Here is a 25316-nt window from a genome sequence, read left to right on the forward strand (position 1 = left end):
CGGTAATTACACCTTCTCTAACTCTCAGTCCCTTCTCATTTACCATGAGTGTGTGCAGAAGTTGAAGCAGGGGAAACAGAGACTCAGGTTGTTTGCGCCTTATCCTGTTACCGCTAGCTCCTTCCTCTGTATCATCCTCTGTACCCACATTGCCCTTAAGAAGGATAATCATTCTACCACTAATAAGTGCTAACCCCGTGTAGCTTAACATGCCTAACATTTTACAGACATTATCTCGATTAACTGCCACAAGAGCCATACAAGATAGGAAATACTACTATTGTAATTTTACCAATGTTGCTTTGAGACGTAAAGTGGCTTGTCCAGTATAGCACATTGATTGTATGTGGAGGAATGAGATGTCAGTTCAAACTCAGACCTGATTCCAGAACCAAACTTTTTTTTTTTTTTTTTCCGGTACGCGGGCCTCTCACTTTTGTGGCCTCTCCCGTTGCGGAGCAACAGGCTCCGGACGCGCAGGCTCAGCGGCCATGGCTCACGGGCCCAGCCGCTCCGCGGCATGTGGGATCTTCCCGGACCGGGGCACGAACCTGTGTCCCCTGCATCGGCAGGCGGACTCTCAACCACTGCGCCACCAGGGAAGCCCCAGAACCAGCCTTTTAACTGGTATTCTTTCCATGTATACACACACACACACATCACATACACACACACATATAACATATATACACACAAACTTCCCCACCTGGTTTCCTGATGCTTAGGTGGCAATATTTCCATTCACTCCTGTCATTGATACAGTAAAGGAGGCAAACAGAGTAGATAAGCGGACTAGCAACTTCTAAGATACTGAACTGAAATATTTTGGAGTAGATTTATAACTTCTCTCATTCTTGAAACGTCTAATGACATTTTTTCCTCGTTCTCTCAGCTCAAGCATCTCACAGGTGTAATGTGCTCTGAGCAGGGGAGGTCAAGTGAAGATAGAGGCCAGAGACAAGTGGGTTGGTCTTATTTGGCGATTGTAGTAAATGGTCTGTGTTACAGTCTGTGATTGAAGGCAGCTTGCTGTGGTGGGGGAGATTGAGCCTGGGAGAGCTGCTTTAAAAACTGGCAGTCTTTTCGTTAGTACTTGGATGATTAATCATTCTACTTTCTGTTAAATTTTAAACAGAGTGAGAAATTAGGTCAATGGGAACAGTTCTCCTATTTCTTTCTTTGAAAAATTTGGGACAGTGACAGCCTTCAGTTTCCTAGGGTTATTTTGCTCTTATATTCATATCTATCAATTATTTAGAGCTTAAGAAGCCTGCAAAAAATAGGGACTGTGTGCTGTTGCCTTTTGGGGTGGGTGAGAGTACAGTTCGCTGGTCACCCCATGAGCTCCTGACTGTCGTGGCCCTGGTCAGATCCTCAGCGCCTACTCAGTGCCTGGCATGATACATTTTTGATCAAAGTACTGCTTGGTGTGGATGGAGTGGGGGAAGAATAAGGATCAAGCAGAGAGAACAGTTTGGAACCAGGCTTCCAGGCAGGTTTGGGGATGATTGAGAAAGCACAGTTGTCCCATTAAAATTGGCTCTAACAAAGGCTTGTGTTTGTGATTATTTGCAGGAAGATTACCACTTTGAATATACAGAATGTGATAGCAGTGGCTCCAGATGGAGAGTTGCCATTCCGAATTCTGCAGTGGACTGCTCTGGCCTGCCTGACCCAGTGAGAGGCAAAGAATGCAGTACGTTTTGACTTTTTGACCACTTGTTTTCCTGATTAAACCATAAGCTCTTCATATGAGCCCGAGAAGTTCCTTGTAGTGCATATGTAAAAGATCTTTGAAAAAAAGAACATTGATCCAGCAGAGCAAAAGCATCCTTTCTCAACACTCAGTGCCCTTATGTCTGGTCTGTAACGAGCCACAGGCAATATTAAAGGGTGTTATTTTTATTTATTTGTTTAAAAAAATCTGGTGTACTGTCTTACTTGAAATTCTAAAGGGCAGAGTGGCAGAATTTCTATTTAATAGATTTCTTTTCTTCTTTACATTTTAAGAGACTTTTCAAACATTTTTGATACACGTAGTAACGTTTGGTACGCGTAATATTGTTAAACACGTTACATAAAATATAGCATCTTAATCATTTTTAAGTGTACAGTTCAGTGGCATTAAGTACAGTCACATTGCTGTGCTTTCATCACCAGCACACATACACACGCTTTCATCCGGCAATGGATTTCTTTTTTTTTCTTTTTCTTGCCATAGAAATATTATAATTTGACTTTATAGTGTAAAGTAGAGAGAGAGTAGAGAATTGATGACTGTCACATTCAACAGCTTTTAGCAGTTAAGCAAGTTTGAAGTGCAACATTTTGAATTAACAGAAATATGTCATGAAATTTATTTTCATTTATAAAGTCTACTTTTTAAAATCCTTGAATTTGGTGAGTCACAGGTTCCTGCAGTGAAGTCATCTTGGGGTGTCCTAGAGTTCAAAGCTGGAATAAGACAGAGAGATTATTTTGGTTTTCCTACAGCCTTCCAAATGGTATTCCTAAAAGCTGAGTTCTTTTGTTCCCAAATGAAAGAGCAGATAAGCAAATTAATTAAACGGGGAGCTAATTCCTTCCTCTTCATAGAGAAACTGTATCTCTGTTACTGGCTGGAGGAGTTTTAGCATAGTTGTGGGTTTACTGATAAAAGAGAGACAGGAAGACGGCAAGTCTTAGGAGGAAAATCAAGGAAGAAAGCCATTATTTCTTGGTGAATGACATTAAATGAATACAGAGAGAACCTAAGAACCCAGGTAACCAGAGAAAGACTTGGGTCTAGCAAGAATCTTAAGAGGATAGTGGGGTCAGTGGATATGAAGATGATCCAAGGCTGGGGTATATGTGACCACCTGTGCAGAAAGAGGACCAGCTCTCAGTGAGGGAGGATTGCAGTTAAAAGGGAAGCAGCCTGAGTATTGCCTGTGGAATTAGCTCATTGCAAAATTGCTTCTGTCACCCTCCTAGAAAATCCGTGTATCATTTATCTATATTTACCTTTTACTTGTGGGCTTATTCCTTGGTTCCTTGTAAACAGCCCTATTGAGGTGGAGTGTGTAACCATTTTGAATACTACTCTGTATCTAAGTGGTGTGCTGCTGTTGGCTGGCACTGGCTTTTGAGAACTCATTGTTCCTTTGAAATGGGCCATGGTGGAGTATTTACACCATGGGAATTGGCAAACACTACAAATCAGGTGCCTTTTGAGAGCCGGTTGTTTAACACTTACCAGGACACTAGTGATTAAATTTATCGGCCAAGGGTTTAAAAATCTGTTTCAGAACTGATGCTTCAATACAAATTATTTCTATTTGAATGTTGCCAGGGATGTTTTTGCTCATTATTTACTATGATCTTCCACAGATAATGTTATGAATTTGACATGCCAGCTTGAACTGCTCTAAGAACTTGGTCTAGTAAACTCACTATTAGTTGTTTATCACTTTAAACGATGAATAGTACTTACTTTAAAAATGATACCCGGAAATGATACTACTTATGTGATGGCTGGGGTATTTTTTGTCTTGGTAGTTTGTCTGAAATCTGAATTTACACGTATGTTTGTGTCATATACTTATATCAGCTCTGGAAGTTACTAGCCTGGCCTCTGATTGTGACTTTTTTTTGTATGGTAAAGGCAAGTTATTTTGAAACTCACTGCTGAAGGCAGTTATGGTAATAAGTGAATATTCCTTCAGTGGCTTAGATTTTCTACTGCTAGTAATAGCTACCATTTCTCATATACAGATTACATGCTAAACATCGTGCTTGGAGCTTTGCATCATTTTCTGTTGTATCCTCACAACAACCGTCTCAGATAGCTAGTCTTAGTATTTCCACTTTACTGATGAGAAAACTCAGACTTAAAGTGGTGAAATAAGTTACTGCAGGTCGGGTCATATAGCCAGGACATGGCAGATCTGGGGTTCAAGTACAGACATGTTTGATTCCAGAGCCTGTCTCTTACCCACTGAGTTAGATTGCCACTTGAAGATGACAGTCTGGAGGAGCTTCCAGGACCCCGTTGGGGTGGGGATGGTGTGGCCCAGCAGTTGGGCCACGTAAAAGAAAAGAAAAACACGGAACGCGGCAGCTTCAAGTAAGTGAAAAATATTTAGGGCGATGGCTGTGTGAGACATAATTTCCCCAGATCCTAGTGTCTCTCGGTGAAGCAAAACCCAGAATGTGTCCTCGGTGGAAATTCCTGTAGAGTCTTCAAAATGTAATTAGCTAGATCTTTCCCCCTTCCTCAGAAAGAAGCAGTAGAGGAGGCCTTTCCTTAGGAAAGGGATTATGAGAATGTTTATGTAGCACCTGTGCATTTTTAAAAATAGAATTGATGGGCAAGCTATATTATATCTTTATTTCTTTAAAAATCATGTAAAATCTGGCTACAAGGCTCTAAGTGAAGTTAATGAGAAGTCAGGTATCAGTTTTTGCTGTGGCGGATCCCTGGACTGTATGTGAGCTTGAGGCTTGCTGCCCTCAGGAAGTGGGATGGAGAGACCTCTGGTTATTAACTGACACAGCGTCTCATTGTCCTGCTGTCCCCCTGCTCTGGAAACCTCAGTGTCTTAGGCAGTGTTGCCGTGGGCCACTGAAATGACTTCATCTCGCTCCTTCTCTCTGCTGGCTCCAGGCTTAGCTCCAGGGAACTTTGCTGCTTCTTCCAAGCCGGGGTGCTGAGTCTCGTGTCCGTGGGCATCACTCAGGCACAGCTTGCAGGTAGCATGTCATTCCTGAACACAGCACTCATTGCCTCCTCCCAGAACGAGGGGATATAACCCCTGTTCTGACTCCATCCCTTCTCCACTGCTGCGTCACTTCCCTCTTGCATGAGAGTTTAAAAAATCTTCCCTTGACTCTCTGGGTGTCCTCTTGACTTTCTTAGATTGTCAAAAACAATAGTCATTTTGGAATGGTTGCCTGAATGGGGTACCTTCTCTCTCTCCTTCTTCTCTCTCTTGTTTCTTCTCTCACCAACCACACAGGGGAAAAGGGACTTGTTGTTTCAAACCAAACCTTAGAAATAAAAGCCTGGCTACTAGGAGTGAGGAGAGAATCCCTTTACCTATTGCCTTACATATTTTCAGAGAAGTCTAGAGCACCGAAGGGAAATAAACATAAGTTATCTCTTCCTTTGGGGGGTGTGTATCTTCTATCGCTTACTCCTTCCCGTATTTCTCGGCCCATGACTTCAACCTTAACACATCATTTTCTAACTGGGGATGACTATTTAAGATATTTGTAATCCCATTTGGTATGTTAGCATCAAGTTATAGTATTGTGGGCATTGTTTAATCTTGTACTTCAGTATTTATATAAACTAATATTTGGTTCTTAGATTAAGAAATGCTGTATACAGATTAGAAGAAAAACCCTTGACTACAATTGTTTTCCTTTTTCCATTGTGTCTCTCTGATCTATTGTCATAACCTGCATTTCATGGGCCTTAAGGAGTAAGCAGAGGTGACAGTTTGAGTCAACATCTTTTGGTTCTAGTTTGGAGTTGAAAGAGAGGAAGGATTCTCATGGAAAGAGAGTTGGCTTTAGCTTCCTGGGTGGGATGTTTAAAAATCCAGTTTTGGGGGGATCATAGCTCTTTGAAATGTAGGCTCTTCCGCAGGATTCAATACCTAGTCTATTTCAGTTGTGTAGCGTTGTTATTGGTATGGCAGCCAGTGCATCTGGGCAAATTGAGTACGTTGATATTGAATGGTGATTGCGTATCATGCTGGAAGTCTGTTCTGTGGAATACTCATCCCAAGAAGTATTTCATGTAAACAAAAAAAGCGTGTTGAGGTTTTCTGTCGTGAAATACCAATACTTTTAAAAAATGGTGAATGCTCTATCCCCTTGATGGAGGGATGCAGTCCACATTTTCATAATAAAGTCCCTGAGAAACATGGTAATTATGTATAGAACATTTACTGTGTGTTAACTGCATTCTGTTTTACCCAGAGTTTCCCAAGTATATTTGATTATAGAACTCTTATCCAATGTGTAGTTGCACCCTTTTGCTAATTTCTGCATATAACGTTTTTGGAGGAACACAGATTTAAATACACATGGCAGGCTAATTTAGTAAATTTTTATACGTTGTTACTTGTGCTATGATTTAACTAATTTCATACAGCTTCTTTGCTCTGTAAGTCTCAGTGGGAGCATTACCGCATGGGTGTCCAGTCCCAGGCCTCCCACAGTTCGTGGTCAGGTGTGATATACACCTCAGATGAAACCCCAGATCTGCAACAGACTTGTATGTCTTGAGCAAAATATTTAGTCCACGGGTATTTATTGAGTTTTAATTCGTTCACTAAACATTTGTTGAGTATTTCCTAAATTCTTGATGATAGGGATCCAGAAATAAATGAACAAGAGATTCCTGTTTTTTCCAGGACTTTTTATTCTAGTAAGGGAGCCCGTGGGTAATAAATTATTTCGAGTATAGGGGCAAAGTGCAAGATAGATACAAATACCTAAGGTGATCTTGCCGGGGAGGGAGGAGTCAAGAGGACCTCACAGTGAAGCAGGTGTGAGTTTGAAATGCAGACTGAATCACCTTGGAAAGTTATCTGACCCCTGGCAGGTTGATGTGAAGAACTGCGCCCTGACTGCGAGTTGAGACAGGGATTAAATGCCATACTTTACGGGCCGTTACGTGTTAATTTTCTGAGGATCTCTGAGGTGAACCCTGAAGGAAGGTGTTCACGCACTCGATGAAGCAGAGTGGCATTTGAGGCAGAGGAAACGCGGGCAGAGGTGCAACTTAGAGGCAGTACTGGGTTTTCCTGGGGGCTATGGGAGGTCTGTGTGGATGGCACTCAGGGAGAATGTGAGCAGGGACAGAGATTCTGACAAATCTCATAGGCTCGGTGTGTTACACCAAGGACTTTAACCTGGAGACGGCTATTCGCAGGTGTTTGAGGGCCTTAAATGGAATGATAAATATAATCTATAGTGCCTGGAGTCATAATTATATAATAATATAACTTAGTGAAAATAACAATAAAATGTATAATAACCAATCTTTACTTGCTGTATGTCAGGCACAGCTGTAAATGCTTTACAGGTATTCAGTCAAACCCAGTCATCCCAACGACCTTGTGAAGGAGGCACTGGGATACCTCCCACAGGTAGGTCAAAGGCAGAACCGGGATTTGAAACCGAGCAGTCTGCCTCCTGGGTCCGTGTTCTTAACCCCTATGGTGTCACGCCTCTTTGGACAGGACTACAATGTTCGTTGAGCAAGTTGTTAGGCCCCTTCTTGAGGCATTGTGGTCACCTTACATTTACCTCTTGATAGAAATATGATGCAAATCTCCTATAGGTAAGTGGAGTTTTTGAAAGATGGCATCTAAAGGCTCTGATATATTGCTTGGGGGTTTATTTTAATTGATTACTGACCTGCTTGTAGATTTTATTCTTAATTGTGTCTATTTTTATGAAAGGTAAGGGAATAACGTTCTGAATGTAAGGCACATTTGTAGTTATATCCTCAAATACAATGAGTTGCTTAGCGTTTTTTTTTTTTTCTGTGTCTAGAAAACTGTAGACATGTCTAGAAAACATACATATAGTAGGCGTTCATTATCTGACATGTATTAGAAAAATATTGGTATTTTTTCAACTACAGAAATTCTTAATTTAGAATAGAGTCCTGTTTCATTCTTCCCAAGAGGAGAGGAGCTGTCATCCTCTCCTGGATCCTAAGGCAGCTTCAAACACTGGGATATTTGTTGATTGAATAACTTTGGTGCCATCAAATTAGAGACTGCCTTTGGTGTTTCATTTCCATAGGTGAAACACGGAAATCTAATCAGATTAGTAAAACTTTATTCTACGTATGAAAGGACAGAAACATTTTGTCCTCAGTAGGCTTAGTTTGGGATGTTGATGCATCAAATTCCAGGTGGGAAGAGTGTTGGAGTTAAATCTGCTCAGCAACACGCGAGCGGTGGACGAAAGGCAGCAACGCATGAGATTGTTACGATAACAGATCAGAAACAGGCTTTACATCAGTTGTGTTTGATGGGAGCTATGGTCGAGGGAGCTTCTTTGAAAAAAGTGTTTTATGAGGAGATGAGAGAACTCAGCCCTCAAAACGGCAAAATCAAGGGCAGAGAAACTATCAGGAAGTACAGGGTGACCGACACTTTCTAAGGAAGAGGAAAAGTTCAGGAAGATAAGAATCAAAGTGTTGGGACATAATTGGAAGTTGAGAAAACTGATTTCACAGATGCATTGCTCTACCCCCTTCGGTGACCTCATCAAATACCCTCAACATTTTCCCTCCCCTGACCTTCGCTGTTAGATTTTTTTTTCCCATAAACCTTGTGTCCTCCTGTGCTCGATGAACTGGAATTTGTCTTCTTCCCCATCAAACACCGAAGTCGAGAAGCCACAATAAAACGCACTTGTGGGGTTTTTTTTTAAAGGTGGAATCTACCTTAGTTAGCTTTTGCTTGTAAAAAAAGATGGGAAGTTTTCATCTAGGCTCCACTAATTTAATGGGGATTATAGCTGTGGTGTTACATGGATCAGTTTTCTATGTAACACCAGGAGTTGGTGATATTTTTTGCGGGGGTGGGCAGGAGGGAGGGCAGGTATTCTGGCTGATCTGTCTTCTCTGCAAAGCGCAGCGACTGTCATACCATCCTAGCTGTTAGGGTTCTGTGAGGACCCATTCTCTGGAAAGAATGTTAGACGTGAGAATTCATTTTCACAGATGAGAGGCAGTCCTTTGACTGAATATTCCTTTCAGAGAACAGTGAATTAGAGAACATTGGCCAGAGTGGTTTGTATTAATGTACTGCTTTGTATGTCTCCTGTCTCCCTTTCATTTTTGTAAAATGAGAGGTGAAAATTATTTTTTTTCCCTTCTCTGTCAAAGAATTTCCCAAATCTGAACTTACAAACATCTGTGTGGCCGCCATCTTCATCCCCAAGTCTTAATGGAAAGTTAAAGGTGGTTATTGGTAGCATCAGGCTTAAAGAATTCGGTTCTGATCGTTTAACTGTGCCACTTCAGACTTTGCACAGCAGCTCGTGTGTTAACTCCACGTGTGGCCAGCCAGCCCTGCTGGAACTAGAACTCACGTCTTTTGACTTCTGGGGCAGAGGTATGTTTTTTGAATTCTATTCTCCTTTACTTCAGATACAAACAGTGGATTTTTCTTAGCTTAGCTATAATAAAATCTTTTGGCTCTATGGTACTGCAGGGAGTCTGTTTATTAGGTAGAGAGTCATAAGAGTCATGAGACTCATAGACAGTGAGTCTGCCTGTGGTGACTGTAGAAAACTTGAACTAAGATGCTCTAGGTCACACAGATGAGGAAACTCGGCATCCATATTGGGAGGGTTTGTACCTGGTGATCTCGAAAGTCCCTTTTGGTCATCCTGATAGGTTTACGTGTTATTACCTATCATAATTTATTCATTCTATGATCACATCATGCCTCATATTCCATCACCTGTGCATTAGAGTGGAGTAGACCAATATAGCTCCTCAGTGATCATGAATATATACTCCTCATAGGAACACTGCAGTGTCTGCTGCTGTTAGAATTTGCAAAGTGTTACCTTCTGTTACTCTCCTCCAACCTTATCGCGAACATGGCAGACAGGTGACGTGCTCACAATCAGCCTGCATTGCTGCCTTGTGGATTTTGACAAGAAAAACACACTTACGACAAATAAAATCTCAATGAAACAGAACAAAGATTCCCTTCAGCCAAGGGGAAAATTGCCTTCAGTGAATAAGAACATCAGCAAGAAATGGCCTCTTGTTCTTTTTCTTTTTAAAAAAGTTTTATTGAAGTAGAGCTGATGTACAGCGTCGTGCCAATCTCTGCTCTACAGCGAAGCGGCTCAGTTACACGTGTATATAATATGTGTATACTATGTGTGAATTTTTAAAATATTCTTCTCCATTATGGTTTACCACAGGATACTGAATATAGTTCCCCGTGCTCTACATTAGGCCCTTGTTGTTTATCCATTCTAAATGTAATAGTTTGCATCTACCAACCCCAAACTCCCAGTCCATCGCTCTCCCTTCCCCCCACCCCCCTTGGCAACCACAAGTCTGTTCTCCATGAGTCTGTTTCCGTTTTGTAGATCGGTTCATTTGTGCCATATTTTAGATTCCACATATAAATGATATCACATGGTATTTGTCTTTCTCTCTCTGACTCACTTCACTTAGTATGATCATCTCTAGTTGCATCCATGTTGCTGCAAATGGCATTATTTTGTTCTTTTTATGGCTGAGTAGTATTCCACTGTATATCTGTACCACATCTTCTTTATCCATTCATCTGTCGATGGACATTTAGGTTGTTTCCATGTTTTGGCTATTGTGAACAGTGCTGCAATGAACATAAGTTTGTATGTATCTTTTTGAATAGTTTTGTTTGGGTATATTCCCAGGAGTGGGATTGCTGGATCATAAGAAATGGCCTCTTTTTTTTTTTTTTTTTTTTTTTTTTGCGGTACACGGGCCTCTCACTGTTGTGGCCTCTCCCGTTGTGGAGCACAGGCTCCGGATGCACAGGCTCAGCGGCCATGGCTCACGGGCCCAGCTGCTCCGCGGCATGTGGGATCTTCCCGGACCGGGGCACGAACCCGTGTCCCCTCATCGGCAGGCGGACTCTCAACCACTGCGCCACCAGGGAAGCCCAAGAAATGGCCTCTTTTAATGTACTGTTTTGGAGTCTTCCTGTCTCACTTTCATTTTTTTAAAATGAGAGAAATTATTTTTCTTCTTTAAGAATTTCTCAAATAAGAGCTTAGAAAAGAAAATGTCTGAGCATTCTCCTTGTCACTGGTACTGAGGGGGGAAGAGCAGCCGAGAGTCGCTGGATTGAAGCTGATGTTCACCTTCTTTTTAGACGCCATTTCTTACTTCCTTTTTGTTTTCTGTGGGAAGAATTATAAACCTGGCGGGCAGTTGAAGCTTTAATAATCTGATAATGATAATTGATTGGCTAAATGATTGATGAAGGTAAAATGTATCATTTTTGAGACCCACAATCTGTGCATTATTTTCCCTGTTTGTACTTTCCTTAATGGCTGTGAATAATAGTAATAGTTGGAAGAGTGTTCTTGTATAGTCAGTAATGACAATGCCTGCAGCTTTAACCTTGTTTTATTTATCTTATGTAAATGAAATGAGACAATTGAAGACAGTAGGCGTATTGGCTTATCTTAATTCTGGAATTGATTTAATTAATCATTTCCCTATAAATATATGGAACTATTTTTTATTTAGCTATTAACTTAGGTTAACAGATACGATAGTTTTACAGTGAATTTATCTTAGTGAAATGTAAATGCAGCCTATTTTGAGGAAGATAAGTCTAGACTAGACTAGACTAGATGCTCCATGAGAGTAGGGACTATTTCCATCTTATTCACCAAAATACCCTTGGTGCCTAGTGTTTGCCTACTAACTACTAGATAAGAAATATCTGTTGAGTGACATAATATAGTGTGATTCCCACATACTTACCTGTAATGAGAGTGCATAGGCTCCCTATACCATCAACATCTCATTGAACAAGTAAACTGAAAATTTTATTACTGCTTCTTATTGCTGTTTACTGTTTAGAAAAGAAATTTTAGTAGTAACTTTGAATTAAAGTAGCAAAAATGGATGAATTATGAATAAACGTAATTGATAGCCATCATCTTCCATAGCGTGAGGTCTCTGAAGGAAGAAAAGCAAAACTAAGAGGCCCTTGTGATGAAAAGATTAAAAATAGATGTTCTTTATTGTTAGGCATAAATCATAGATGATAATCAGCATATAAATGATTCAATTCATAGACTGTTATTTGGTACATTGTACGGGGTGGTTGCATGATGACAGTAAAGCTTTAAATTTTCATGTCATATTTTATTCTCAGAGTGGTTTTCAGTCTCTCATAGGACCACAAGCAGTCCTGTGAGGGAGGAGGGGAAAGCCGTGTCATCCTTGGAATGTGAATGCATGGAGGCAAGGAGGGTTAAATAAGTTGCCCAGCCGTTTGCTGATTGGGGACAGATGGATATAAATGTTTTTTCCCACACCTGCATATTCCTATCTTTATAGTAGTATATAGTATATATACTCTGTAGTATATATATTATGTATAGTAGAGCATATATAGTTCTCCTAGAAGAGAACATAGGCAAAACATTCTCTGACATAAATTGTAGCATTGTTTTCTTAGGTCAGTCTCCCAAAGCAATAGAAATAAAAGTAAAAATAAACAAATGGGACCTAATCAAACGTATAAGCTTTTGCACAGCAAAGGAAACTATAAACAAAGGAAAAGACAGCCTATGGACTGGGAGAAAATATTTGCAAATGATGTGACTGACAAGAGTTTAATTTCCAAAATATGCAAATAGTTCATACATCTCAATAACAGAAAAACAAATAACCCAATCAAAAAATGGGTGGAAGATCTAAATAGACATTTCTCCAAAGAAGACATACAGGTGGCCACTAGGCACATGAGAAGATGTTCAACATGGCTAATTGTTAGAGAAATGCAAATCAAAGCTGCAATGAGGTATCACCTCACACCAGTCAGAATGGCCATCATTAAAAAGTCTACACATAACAAATGCTAGAGAGGGTGTGGGGAAAAGAGAAGCCTCCTACACTGTTGGTGGGAATGTAAATTGGTACAGCCAATATGGAGAACAGTATGGAGGTTCCTTAAACTGAAAATAGAGTTGCCATATGATCCAGCAGTCCCAGTTCTGGGCATACATCTGGAGAAAACTATAATTCAAAAAGATACATGCACCCCAATGTTCACTGCAGCTGTACTTACGGTAGCCAAGACATGGGAGCCACCTAAATGTACATGGACAGATGAATGGATAAAGACGATGTGGTCCAAGTATACAATGGAACATTACTCAGCCATAAAAAAAGCATGAAATAATGCCATTTGCAGCTGCATGGATGGACCTAGAGATTTTCATACTAAGTGAAATAAGTCAGAGAGAAAGACAGATCCCATACATATCATATCACTTACATATGGAATCTAAAATATGACACAAATGAACTTATTTATAAAACAGAAACAGACTCACAGACATAGAAAACAAATTTATGGTTACCAAAGGCAAAAGGGGGTGAGGGAGGAATTAATTAGGAGTTTGGGATTAGCAGATACAAACTACTATATATGAAATAGATAACCAGCAAGGTCCTACTGTATAGCACAGGGAACTATATTCAGTATCCTATAATAAACCATAATGGAAAAGAATATGAAAAAGAATATGTGTATATACGTATAACTGAGTCACTTTGCTGTACACCAGACACTAACGAAACGTTGTAAATCAACTATATTTTAATTTTAAAAAGTCTTATGTTGTACTGTAAGCGAATTCAAATGAAGAGTATAGTCCTTAATATTATAAAACCCCTTCTAATTCAACTAAAAACCAAAGGCCAAGAAAGCAGAGTCCAAGTAGAAAGTAGATGTGGGTAGGACAGAAGGTATAAGAAAAGGAAAAGCTGGTCCTCACTGATGCCTGCCTGAAGAAGGTCGATAGGGCCGTGTTGACATCATCTCATGGAGAAAATTGTGTTTAATAAGAACGTGTGGCTCTTCCTTTCCTTTGACATGTGGCTCTAGAGCTGGCTTCCAGGGTAGAAAAAAAGATTGAGGAGGAAGCAATAATTAAAATACAAAAAGCTGTAGACTCTTTAGTTCCTCTGTATCACTAAAGGCCCTATACCTATTCACCTAACTTTGACCATGTAATTATTCTAAAGATGTGTAAAATCATCAGTCCAGTGGCAGAATTCTGATTGTCCCAGACTCCTGAATTATATTATTAATAATTGCAGCTGGGGCTTCCCTGGTGGCGCTGGGGTTAAGAATCCGCCTGCCAATGCAGGGGACACGGGTTCGAGCCCTGGTCTGGGAAGATCCCACATGCCGCGGAGCAACTAAGCCCGTGAGCCACAACTACTGAGCCTGCGCGTCTGGAGCCTGTGCTCCGCAACAAGAGAGGCCGCGATACTGAGAGGCCCACGCACCGCGATGAAGAGTGGTCCCCACTTGCCACAACTAGAGAAAGCCCTCACACAGAAACGAAGACCCAACACAGCCAAAAATTAATTAATTAATTTAAAAATAATAAAATAAAAGCTCCTTAAAAAAATAAAAAATAAAAATAATTGCAGCTAACAATTATTATGTGCTTTATGTCAGGCACACTGCTAAATATTTTATAAGGAATATCTCATTGACTCCCAAAACTCTTGGAGATAGATATTACTGTTATTTTCCTTTTATAGGTGTGGACATTGAGGCATATAGAAGTTAGTAACTTGCTAAAATATTTCATAAATGTGTGTGTTTCAGCTATAATATATTAAAAATTTCATAAGATACCTGGGGGTAGGGAATTGTTATTGCTTTATAATGCACATGAATATTTTTTAACAGTTCAAGACAGCAAATGAAGAAAGATGTGAAATATAATAATGAATTAATTTGACATTACTTGCCCTTTTTGCATTGATTATAATAATTATTGCTTGAATTGAATTTTCTTGGCACATGAGTTTTGGAATCAGAGAGCTAAATTTGAATATCATGTTTGCCACTTGTTAATTGGATAATTTTCTAATAGGGTTATTTAAATGTACTGTGTGTCAATTTCTGCTTCTGGCGAATGGGCATAGTATCTTCCTCCTTCACAGATCTATTAAAACACATCAATCCTGATTATTCATGGATTCCATATTTGCAAATTTACCTACCTTAAAAAATTTATTTGTAACTCTCAAATCAGTCCATGTAATACTTTCACTGCCATTTGCAGACATGTACAGAGCAGTAAAAATGAGTCACCCGACCATGTGGTCCCAGCTGAGGTTGAAGACGGTGACAGGCTGCCTCCTTATTTCATCTCGCATACTGCCAACAGTGTCGTTTGCACAGTCTATTTAATGCCATGTTTTTTGCATTCTTATGCTTTTTATTGGTGATCTTACTGTTTAAAATAGTGCTGAAGTGCTGGCTAGTGATCCTGAGTGCAAGAAGGCTGTCCCTTGCCTTTTGGAGAAAATTCACGTGTTAAATAAGCTTAGTTTAAGTATAAGTATTAGTGCTGTTGGCCGTAAGTTTAATGTTGATGAATCAACAATATATTTTAAATAAGATGTTTTCCGGCTGAAAAACCCGTAAAACAAGATATTGATGAAGATGATACTGTGACTTGTTGATGAAGATATTGTGACTAGAGAATCACAGGAGCCTAAGCCTGTATTTTCCCCAGGAGCAATGGTTCATTATTTGCCAGTTTAGTTTTCATGATAACTTTGTATAACTACTGTGAGTAAAAAGAATTGGCTGTGTTATACTCAATACATTTACTGTTAACGTTATCTCTCAGTTTTCCTTCTGACCTTAGAGAAATACCTCCGAAAGAGTTGGCGATATTCTTAATGACTTTAAAGGGCAGTGGGCACTCTCTGAAATAACACAAACACAATCATCTCCTTTTTAGAGTCTAGGGTCCCTTTTAACAACTTATCATAAAAAGTTACTTCTCACTATTTAAGTTAAGAGTTCAGTTTTGGACACTAGACTAAACTGTCTTCAAAGATAACTTTGTTTTATCAGAAAGTAAATATTTTCGGTTTGGCAGGCAGTGCAGTCTCTCTCACAGCTATTCACCTCTGCCACTGTGGTGTGCAAGTAGCTATAGACAATATGTATATGAACGGTTATGACTGTGTTTCAATAAAACTTTATTTACAAAAGCAGGTAGCAGGCCGGATTTGGCCTGTGAGCTCTAGTTTGCTGACCCTTGATTTAGTGTAATGTGGGCTCTTGTTTTATGGTATTGTTTATCAGTTTTCTAGAAGAGCTATAAAGCATAAAAAGTAAAAGAAATTTTTTTCTATAACTGTTTCTTTCTTGGTATGTTGTAGTGATCATAATCACGTGTTGTGAGCATTTATTAAAGGCAGGGCACTGTGCTAACCACTTTATAGTGTTTTTTAGTTTGTCGTTGTGCCTCTGTCAGGCAGCACTATGATTATCATCTTATTTTTTCTGAGATAGAAACTGAGGCCCGGAGAGGTGAGGTATCTCACTCAAGGTCACAGATTTAGGGAGTGGTACAACTTGACCCCAAGATAGTTTTGACCTTATAGCCAGCATGCAATACTTTTTGCCTGACCTTTCCTTATTTTCTGATGTTCTGCTAATTTAGGGGTGTTGATTTGAGGGTTAGAAATGCATTGTACAGCATCTTAAGCTTTTCTGAAGAAAAACATTTATTCCGTGGATAAGTAAGTAGATGAGTGTGGGTTTTAACTCTATTTCTTTAATTCGTTTTTTAAAAATTAGCTTGTTTTATTTCTTGTTACATTTCCAAATGTATTCTAAAAGGGAGTTTACCTAAATGTGAAGTTTTGCTGCTTCGCTCTCTGCTGGGAGATTTGTTTTTCTTCTTTGGATAATTTAGAGGTCTTATTTTGTTCTTGTTTCTTTAATATCCTGATTAAAGGATTAGAAAGCTCTTTGCTACGTTTGAGTGACTAATACTGCTCTGAGCACAGAGCCACACTCTTGGGGGACATAGATTTGCATTTGCTGAATGAATAAAAACTTAGCGGCAGAATTGCCATCTTTTCTATAACTGTGTCAGCTGTCCTGCGTATTGCCTGTGGCTCCCGTTTTCTGGCTCTAGTTCTGAGCATTAACACAGAACTTGACATCATCAGTAAAAAGAAGGAGGTTGTGGAAATGACTCAGTGGGAGTCGTGAATAGTGAAAACATGGATTCATGGTGGAGATACTTGTTTAGCTATTGCATGTGAAGCACTACCCTCTCATTATCCCCGTTAAGTTTATATCACTCACTGGTTCAGCCTTTTATTTGCACTCAGTATTTGCCCGGTACAATTAGGAATTCAAAAATAACAATGATACCTGCTTTCTGGAAGCTTGAAGTCTCACATCGATTGATAAGTGGTATCTATCTATCCATCCATCCGTCTGTCTATCTTTAAGGGGGGTATTATGAGAAGAGTATTGTAGGAGCACAGAGAGAGGCACAGTTGACTGCCTGGTGGGGTAAGGCCCCACCTTCTGTTCTGAAGAGGGTCGTTTTTTGACTTAGGAACGGGAGTTTTCCAGGTGAGCAGGTGCGTTGGTCAGCATCTCCGAAGAAAGACCACAGCGGCGAGAAAGAGGATGAAATATTCTGGGAGTGTTAAGAATTTTGTTATGGTTGGAAGAGAATGGGTCAAGGGATGAGCCTGGTAAAATAGGTCGGGGTCAGACTGAAGTGCATGTAGCGATAAGGGAGACTTTGGAAAGCTTTAATTAGGGTGTGACCTGATCAGAGCCTTATAAAAATAATGCTGGTGACAGTGTGAAGGGGATGAAATTGATGGGGGGGTGTGATGACTAATGGATTATACATTCTTCTGCCTTCCAGCTTTCTCCTGTGCTTCTGGGGAGTATCTAGAAATGAAGAATCAGGTATGCAGTAAGTGTGGTGAAGGCACCTACTCCTTGGGCAGTGGCATCAAATTTGATGAATGGGATGAATTGCCGGCAGGATTTTCCAACGTTGCAACATTCATGGACACTGTGGTCGGCCCTTCTGACAGCAGGCCAGATGGCTGTAACAAGTAAGAATCCAAAGGAGCCTTGAGAAGGGTGTGGTTGCTCTTTTCCAGAAAGATGTTGAGGATAATCTTGGTAGTGATTGGGATTATAGATAAACTAATTGCAAGTAGTCACAGTTTTTTTTAACAGTCCTTATGAATAATGTAGCTGAACTTTCATGAGGTTAAAATGGTTGCTCTTAGGACATAATAGATACTGTACGCAAAAAATTCAATAAAGCTATTAAGAAAACAAGTTAATTTTCTAATAATACATTTATAACTATATTAAAGTCAGTGGTGTTTCTACAAACCCTTCTGTAATTTTAATGAATAACTTCAATGTTTTTTCTTTTCCCCTGAGAGGAAAAATGTATAATCTTCATTTTGACACTTGAGTGTCTCCGGTTACAGGGTGGGTTAAACACCTAAAGTGGAAATCACCTTTACTTAATTTCCACCTTTTTAATAGGAGATTATTAGGTTTGCCTGTGACAACATTGGAGGAATGATAAACTGTTTTGAAAAAACACAAAATGTTTATCTTTGGGCTGTTACCCTTCCTGTTTTCTTGTATTGACTGTGTAACATTCCCCTTTCACGTGGCCATGTTTAGGAGAATTTAACTTTAGGCCTCGGGCTACCTTCTGACAAGGATGGTTTCTCACGACTCAGTATTTTTACTCTGAGCTAAAGATGCTGGGGAATTATTTAGCTGTGATAACAGATGTGTTTTCTCCTCCCTCGTTCCTACCTTCCCTCCATTCCCTCTTGCTTTATATAGCTGTCTCTCTGTCTGCCAGTTGATATTTTTACTCTTCTGATAACAGTCATTTCATCACATAGGGTTGTGACGTTAGATAGCATTAACAGAATTGTTATATCTAATAATTCTAACTATGTATAAAATGTATATGTGCATATATATACACGTACGTATGTGTATATGTACACACATGCATACACTGTTGACCCATGAACGATGTGGGAGTTATGGGTGCCGATCCTCCTTTGAGTTGAAAATCCACTTATAACTTAACAGTTGGCTTTTTGTATCCACCCTTCGGCATCTGGCGGATTCAGCCAACCATGGATCAAGTAGTACTGTAATGTGTCTTTAGTGAAAATAATCTGCGTATAATTGGACCCAGGCAGTTCAAGATGTATATTTATGTATGTACATACACACACACACACACAAGCATCCCCTGCTTTTCCCAAGATTGCTTTATATCATTTCGCTTTTATGAAAAACCTATATTAGTACCTGTTTTTGCTAACCAAAAGAAATCTGAAGAGGATTTTCGCTTTTACAAAAAAAAAAAAGAGGGCAAAAAGCAAAAATACTGTTCAGCATTGGTTTTGCAGCAAGGGAGGCTGTCATAGTGGCAGTGTGCACCATGGGCAGCGAGAGGGGCACCACCAAGCTCTCTCCTGGAGCTACATGCAGCATCTCAGCATCAAGCCACCGTAACTTCGAACTGTGCCTGGGATCTATGCTTTATCTTGATTTATTTTGTAAATCCATTAGTAAGATGTGTCGTAAGGTAATTGCTTCTTTGCTTTGCACCATTTCAGCTTACGAAAGGCTTCATAGGAACACTGTACTTTTGTGTAACGGGGGAAACGTGTGTGTGTATAATTTAATTCAATTTTTTTAAATAAAAGTGTTCCTTAGGGGAAGGTAGTAGTAGGATACTATGAGATCTCACATCTTTGTCTTGGTGGGCAGGAGATATTGTGTGGCTTCTTTTTCTAATTCCAATAAATTTGGAATTGTTTATTCATTAAAGAGATTGAATGATAAGCAGAAATTTTTCAGTGTATTGAGCATAACTGTCTCAGTGTAGATTTCAGCCTGTTACTTTTTCGCTTATCTCCCTTCCTCCCTCCCTCCTTTTTTCCTTTCTTCCTTTTTTCCGTCCACCCAATATTGTATTCTTTTTTTAAAAAAATTAATTAATTTATTTATTTTTGGCTGTGTTGGGTCTTCATTTCTGTGCGAGGGCTTTCTCTAGTTGTGGCAAGCGGGGGCCACTCTTCATCGCGGTGCACGGGCCTCTCACTATCGCGGCCTCTCTTGTTGCGGAGCACAGGCTCCAGATGCGCAGGCTCAGTAGTTGTGGCTCACGGGCCTAGTTGCTCCACGGCATGTGGGATCTTCCCAGACGCTCGAACCTGTGTGCCCTGCACTAGCAGGCAGACTCTCAACCACTGCACCACCAGGGAAGCCCCCAATATTGTATTCTTTTTACTTCTTTTTAGTTGCTTGGGTCATATGGAAAGATGTTCATTGACCTTTATAAGAAACTGACTAAGAACTTTTCAAAATGGTTGTAGCATTAGAGTCCAGCAGTGCATTTGAATTCTAGTTGTTGTACATATTTACCAACATTTGTATTGTCAGGTCTTGTTTTATTTTAGTCTTTCTAAGTGTGTGTATGAGAAATAGTATCTCCTTGTGGTTTTTATTTGCATTTCCCTTCTTTATGAAGGTGTTGAGCACATTCATGCCTGTCCATTGTCCATATGTTTTGTGTGTGTGTGTGTGTGTGTGTGTGTGTTAAGTGTCAAAATGTTTTACCCATTTGCTATTTTTGGGGGGTCACTTTATTATTGAGCTATAGGAGTTCTTTGTGTATGCTAGACATGAGATCATGTCATGAATATATTTACATAATATTTAATATATACACATATGCATGCAGAAATACATGTATGTGTGTGTAATATTTCCTTCTGTCTGTAGCTTTTGCCTTTTCATTTTCTCAATGGTGTCCTGTGATAAACAAAAGTTTAACATTTGAAAAAGTACAGTTTATCACTGTTTTCTGTTATGGTTAGTGTTTTTATATCTTCAGATATCTTACAAAGGCCACAAATTACAATATCTATTCTTAAAGTGTTATTAGCATTATTATTGTACTTTTATATAATATGTAAGTTTTATGTAATGTGTAAAGTTTTACACTGTGTAGTTCCCTTTACACCCTCATCTTTGAGGTATGATTATATATTATATTTAGGAACACATTATAAACCCAATAATACAATGAAATGTTTTAAAAAGAATCAATTGATGGGACTTCCCTAGTGGTGCAGTGGTTAAGAATCTGCCTGCCAGTGCAGGGGACACGGGTTCGAGCCCTGGTCTGGGAAGATCCCACATACCGCGGAGCAACTAAGCCTGTGTGCCACAACTACTGAGCCTCTGCTTAGAGCCCGCGAGCGACAACCACTGAAGCCTGTGTGCCTAGAGCCCGTGCTCCACAACAAGGAAAGCCACCGCAATGAGAAGCCCGCGCACCGCAATGAAGAATAGCCCCTGCTCGCCACAACTAGAGAAAGCCCTAATGCAGCAACGAAGACCCAACACAGCCAAAAATAAATAAATTAATTTTAAAAAATCAATTGTTTTTTAAAAAACTTAAGAGATAAAAATATGCTTATCTACATATTTACCATTATTGGTGCTCTTTCCTCCTGTATATAGGTTGTCATGTTTATCCAGTATTATTTTTTTCATCCTGTAAAATTTTCTTTATCATTTCTTGTAATGCAGGTCTGCTGCTCACAAATTCTCTCAGCTTTTTTTTGTTTAACCTAAAAATGTCTTTATTTTAGCATCAGTTTTGAAGAATATTTTGTTGGACGTATGACTCTGAGCTTTTACTTTTCCCTTTCCATGCTTTAAAGATGTTCCATTACCTCTGAATCTCTCCCTTGTTTGTGATAAAAAAAAATTAGCTGTATTTTGTATGGTTAGTTCCCTTCTATGTAATGTGTTTTTACTTCCCTGACTACTTATAAAATGTTCTCTATATCTTTGCTGTTCAACAGTTTGACTGTGATGGTGTGGTTTTCTTTGTATTTACTCTGCTTGAAGTTCACTGAGCTTCTTGAATTTGTAGGTTGATATTGTCACCAAATTTGAGAATTATGTTAACCACTATTTCACCAGTAACGTTTTTCTGCCCCTTTCTCTCCCTCTTTTCCTTCTATGATTCCAATTACGTGTATGTTAGGCCACTTGGTGTTGTCCGAAAGTCACTGAGCCTCTATTTTTTTCCCAATTTTTTTCTCTTAGACTTCAGATTACATAGTTTCTATTGCTGTGTCATTGACTATTTCTTTTGCAGTCTCAAACTTGATCTTAGGGTCATCTGTTGAATTTTCAATTTCATGTATTGTAATTTTCAGTTCTAGAATTTACATTTAGTTTTACGAATGGTTCTTATTTCCCTTAAAATAGTTGAGATTCCTCATCCCTTCTCTCACTGTATTTATCTTTTATTTGATGTTGTTGATTATATTTTGAAGAGCTGTCTTAAATACTTGTCTGTTTCTTTTGTTTTATTTTTAAAAATAAATTTATTTATTTATTTTTATTTTTGGCTGCATTGGGTCTTTGTTGCTGCGCATGGGCTTTCTCTAGTTGCGATGAGCGGGGGCTACTCTTCATTCTGGTGCACAGGCATTGCCGTGGCTTCTCTTGTTGTGGAGCACAGGCTCTAGGCTCGCGGAGTTCAGTAGTTGTGGCACGTGGGTTCAGTAGTTGTGGCTCACAGGCTCTAGAGTGCAGGCTCAGTAGTTGTGGCGCACAGGCTTCGTTGCTCCGTGGCACGTGGGATCTTCCCGGACCAGGGCTCGAACCCGTGTCCCCTGCATTGACAGGCGGATTCTTAACCACTGTACCACGAGGGAAGCCCCTATTTCTTCTGATTATCTTTTTTCTCAATTAAGGGTCATACTTTCCCACTTCTTTGCATTCCTAGTAAATTTTTATTGTATCTGGGGCATCATGAATGTTAAGATGTAGGGAATGTGGATTATTTTTTTCTTTCATTTAAAAGGTGTTGGATTTTGTTCTGGAAGGCAGTTTATTTATGAGAAGAATGCCTTGATCTCGTCAGGTCTGGTTTTAAAATTTTTTTTTAGGGTGTTTCGATATTGGTTTCACACTTAGTTCTAGGTCATGGTCTTTACTCTAGGGCAAGAGTTGGGCACACTGTGGCCTGTGGGCCCTCCCTCGGTTTCTGTAAGTAAAGTTATATTGGAACACAGCTGTACTCATTTATTTATATATTGTCTATGGCTGCTTTTGAACTACAATGGCCTAGTTAAGCATTGCAGGAGAGACCAGATGATTCATAAAGCCAAAATTATTGACTCTCCGGCCCTTTGTGAACAAGTTTGCTGATACCTACTCTAGGGTATGGCCCTTATTCCTGAAGTGTGGCAATTCTGGGATCTCAGATGAATGTCCAATGGGGTTATTAAGTTTTCTCCTTTCTGGCTGGCCTGGAGCTCTAGCAACTCCCATAAAAGTGACCTCTCTGATTATGTCTTAGCTTTGCAATGGCTGTTCGCTGGTAGGCCTGCCCACTCCAGACCCAAGCCCTAACCTTCAGAGAAACTCCCTATGGACTTCTGGAGCCCCTGTTTTCTCTGCATCTCAGGCCTGAAAATTCCAGTTGTTTCAGCTGCCCCAAACATTCATCCCTGCTGCTTGGCTCAGTGAGATCGCTGTGCTCTGCTTGGGTGCTATCTCCCAGTGCCATGGTCTGGAAAGTGTCCTGAAGAATGAGGTCAGGGTCAATTTGGGCTGTGTCTCATGTGTTTTCCTGCTGTCAGGAATCTCAGTCCTTCACTGCCTATTGTCAATGCCTGAACATGGCTCACGTGTTTTGTTTAGTTTACTAGATTGTTAAAGAAAAGGGCAAATCCAATACCAATTAGTGAGTCATGATGGGATGTGGAAGTCTCAGTCTTTCATTCAAATTTTTTTTTTTCTGTTAGTAAAAAGAAAATAATTTGCCAAAATCTCACTTATCATCCAGATAGAAAGTTAAATTTGAAGAGAAGTATAATAAGTTGTGCTGCCATAGGGCTTGGTTGGAAATTTTTTTTGGCCCAAAAGTTGGCACGTGACTCATTATTGATTAAGAATTAGCTTATGGTTAGATTTACAACCCAACTTTTGTTCACTAGTGTATTTTCTTAATATTTCATTTTATTTTTTAGATAAAATTTCCAATCAGACTTTTAGCTCTACTATGTATTATGACACTATGATCTATATTTTATTTAGGTTCACTTTAAATTGGCTTTTTCTAGGACGATATCTTCTCTCACAATCAAGGAACCCCTGCATTCCCCTGCCAAGTATATGTTTGTAAATAAAACTTTAGATATTGTTTGAGAGAATAACTCCATCTAAGCCAGCTGGAATTAGTGATCATCTGTTTAGCAATCAAATTTTTGGTGAAAAATAGCAGTTACATAGCAACTTGATTGTTTAACCATACCACCATTTAGGAAGTCATGTGCCACAAGAAGTGAACCCTTTTCCAGCCATGGTGTTGGCCTGTGAGTTCCACATGAGCTTCAGACTCCTCTGCTGTGCTTTGTCGATGGAGCCGCTTTTAAATCTCAGTTACAGAACTTGTGAAAAAAGAGGTTTCTGAATGCTGACATGAAATGGTTTTGTTTCCACAGCTCTTCCTGGGTCCCTCGTGGAAATTACATAGAGTCCAATCGTGATGACTGCACGGTATCCTTGATCTACGCTGTGCACCTTAAGAAGTCGGGCTATGTTTTCTTTGAGTACCAGTATGTGGACAACAACATCTTCTTTGAGTTCTTTGTAAGGGCTTTTATATTCTAGAATTCACTTTTTAAAGGACATTCATATAAAATTTCTCTTAATCATTTGTTCCCATTCCGTTGTATGCCTCCTTGGTTTTTGTGTTAAGTGAAGCTTTCAGTATGAAAAGAAGTGTTAGTTTTTGTCTATAATATTTTCTGGTTAATATTGTTTCTTTAACTTTGAGCTCTCACCTTGTAGAGTAACATTGGGCTTGTTTTTCCCTTTGGATGTGATTATTAGGCAACCACTTGGTGGAGACTGTGTGTGACAGATATTTTCCCCAAGATTCATTAAAAATTTTTTTATAGCTACAGATGCTACTTTGTTTAAAAATATGTTTTTACCAATTTTAGTTTTTGTTTAAAAGGCTTTTTTTCTCTTTGCAATTTCAAATATTTGAGTTATTTAAGTATATTCATGGGCAGTTAGGAGTGTCTGTGTCTTTCTGATTCTGCCGGTTTTGTACAATCCAATGGAATCAATGGATGAGATAGTTGATGTCTCTGACAAGAGATTAAATAACATTACAGAATATAGGAAAAAACAATAGTCTAACAGAATCGGCTGTTACCATGAAAATTATTTAACTATTTATATAAACTGTATCTAATCTTGCAAATATTTGTTGTGGCAGTGACTCAGATACTTGAGAAAAACTTCTCAGATTGACTTCTTAAACCAAAAAAAAGTGTGTGTTGTGCAGGTAACTGGGAAAATATCTTGTAAATGTTTCTGGGGTCCAGATTTCAGGAATAAATGTACTGATAATGCTAAAACAAATTTATATTGCTCTTGTTAATGGAAGTTTCTAAATCAAAAGTTTGCTAGGAAGAGATATTTTCCATGAAGGTATGAGCCTTAGGCTCAAAGTCAAGAGATTCTGGCTCAGGTCCCAACTCTGCAATTGCTAGTTGTGTGTTATTGGACAATTAAGTTAACTTTCTAGTCCTCAGCATTCCTTTTTGTAAAATGGATTGTAGACAAGACCTTTTAAGAAGCCTCCCAGCTCTA

At 39.3% G+C, this 25316-nt stretch overlaps 1 protein-coding gene across 1 annotated transcript in view; it reads left to right on the plus strand.

Annotated features, from left to right (window-relative positions):
* Window positions 1–16208: 16208 nt before the first annotated feature.
* ELAPOR2 (endosome-lysosome associated apoptosis and autophagy regulator family member 2) overlaps window positions 16209–25316 on the plus strand; it is a 61830-nt gene continuing 52722 nt past the window's right edge. The window contains exons 1-2 of the mRNA XM_022588623.2: window positions 16209–17680; window positions 24155–24302. Coding sequence (XP_022444331.2) covers window positions 17457–17680; window positions 24155–24302 — 372 coding nt within the window. The 5' untranslated portion in view covers window positions 16209–17456. The remainder of the gene's footprint in view (window positions 17681–24154; window positions 24303–25316) is intronic.

The sequence above is a fragment of the Delphinapterus leucas genome, chromosome 9, assembly GCF_059928025.1.
Source record: "Delphinapterus leucas isolate spDelLeu-1000000601 "Yukka" chromosome 9, BTC_Dleu_Yukka2, whole genome shotgun sequence".
NCBI classification, from domain to species: Eukaryota; Metazoa; Chordata; class Mammalia; order Artiodactyla; family Monodontidae; genus Delphinapterus; species Delphinapterus leucas.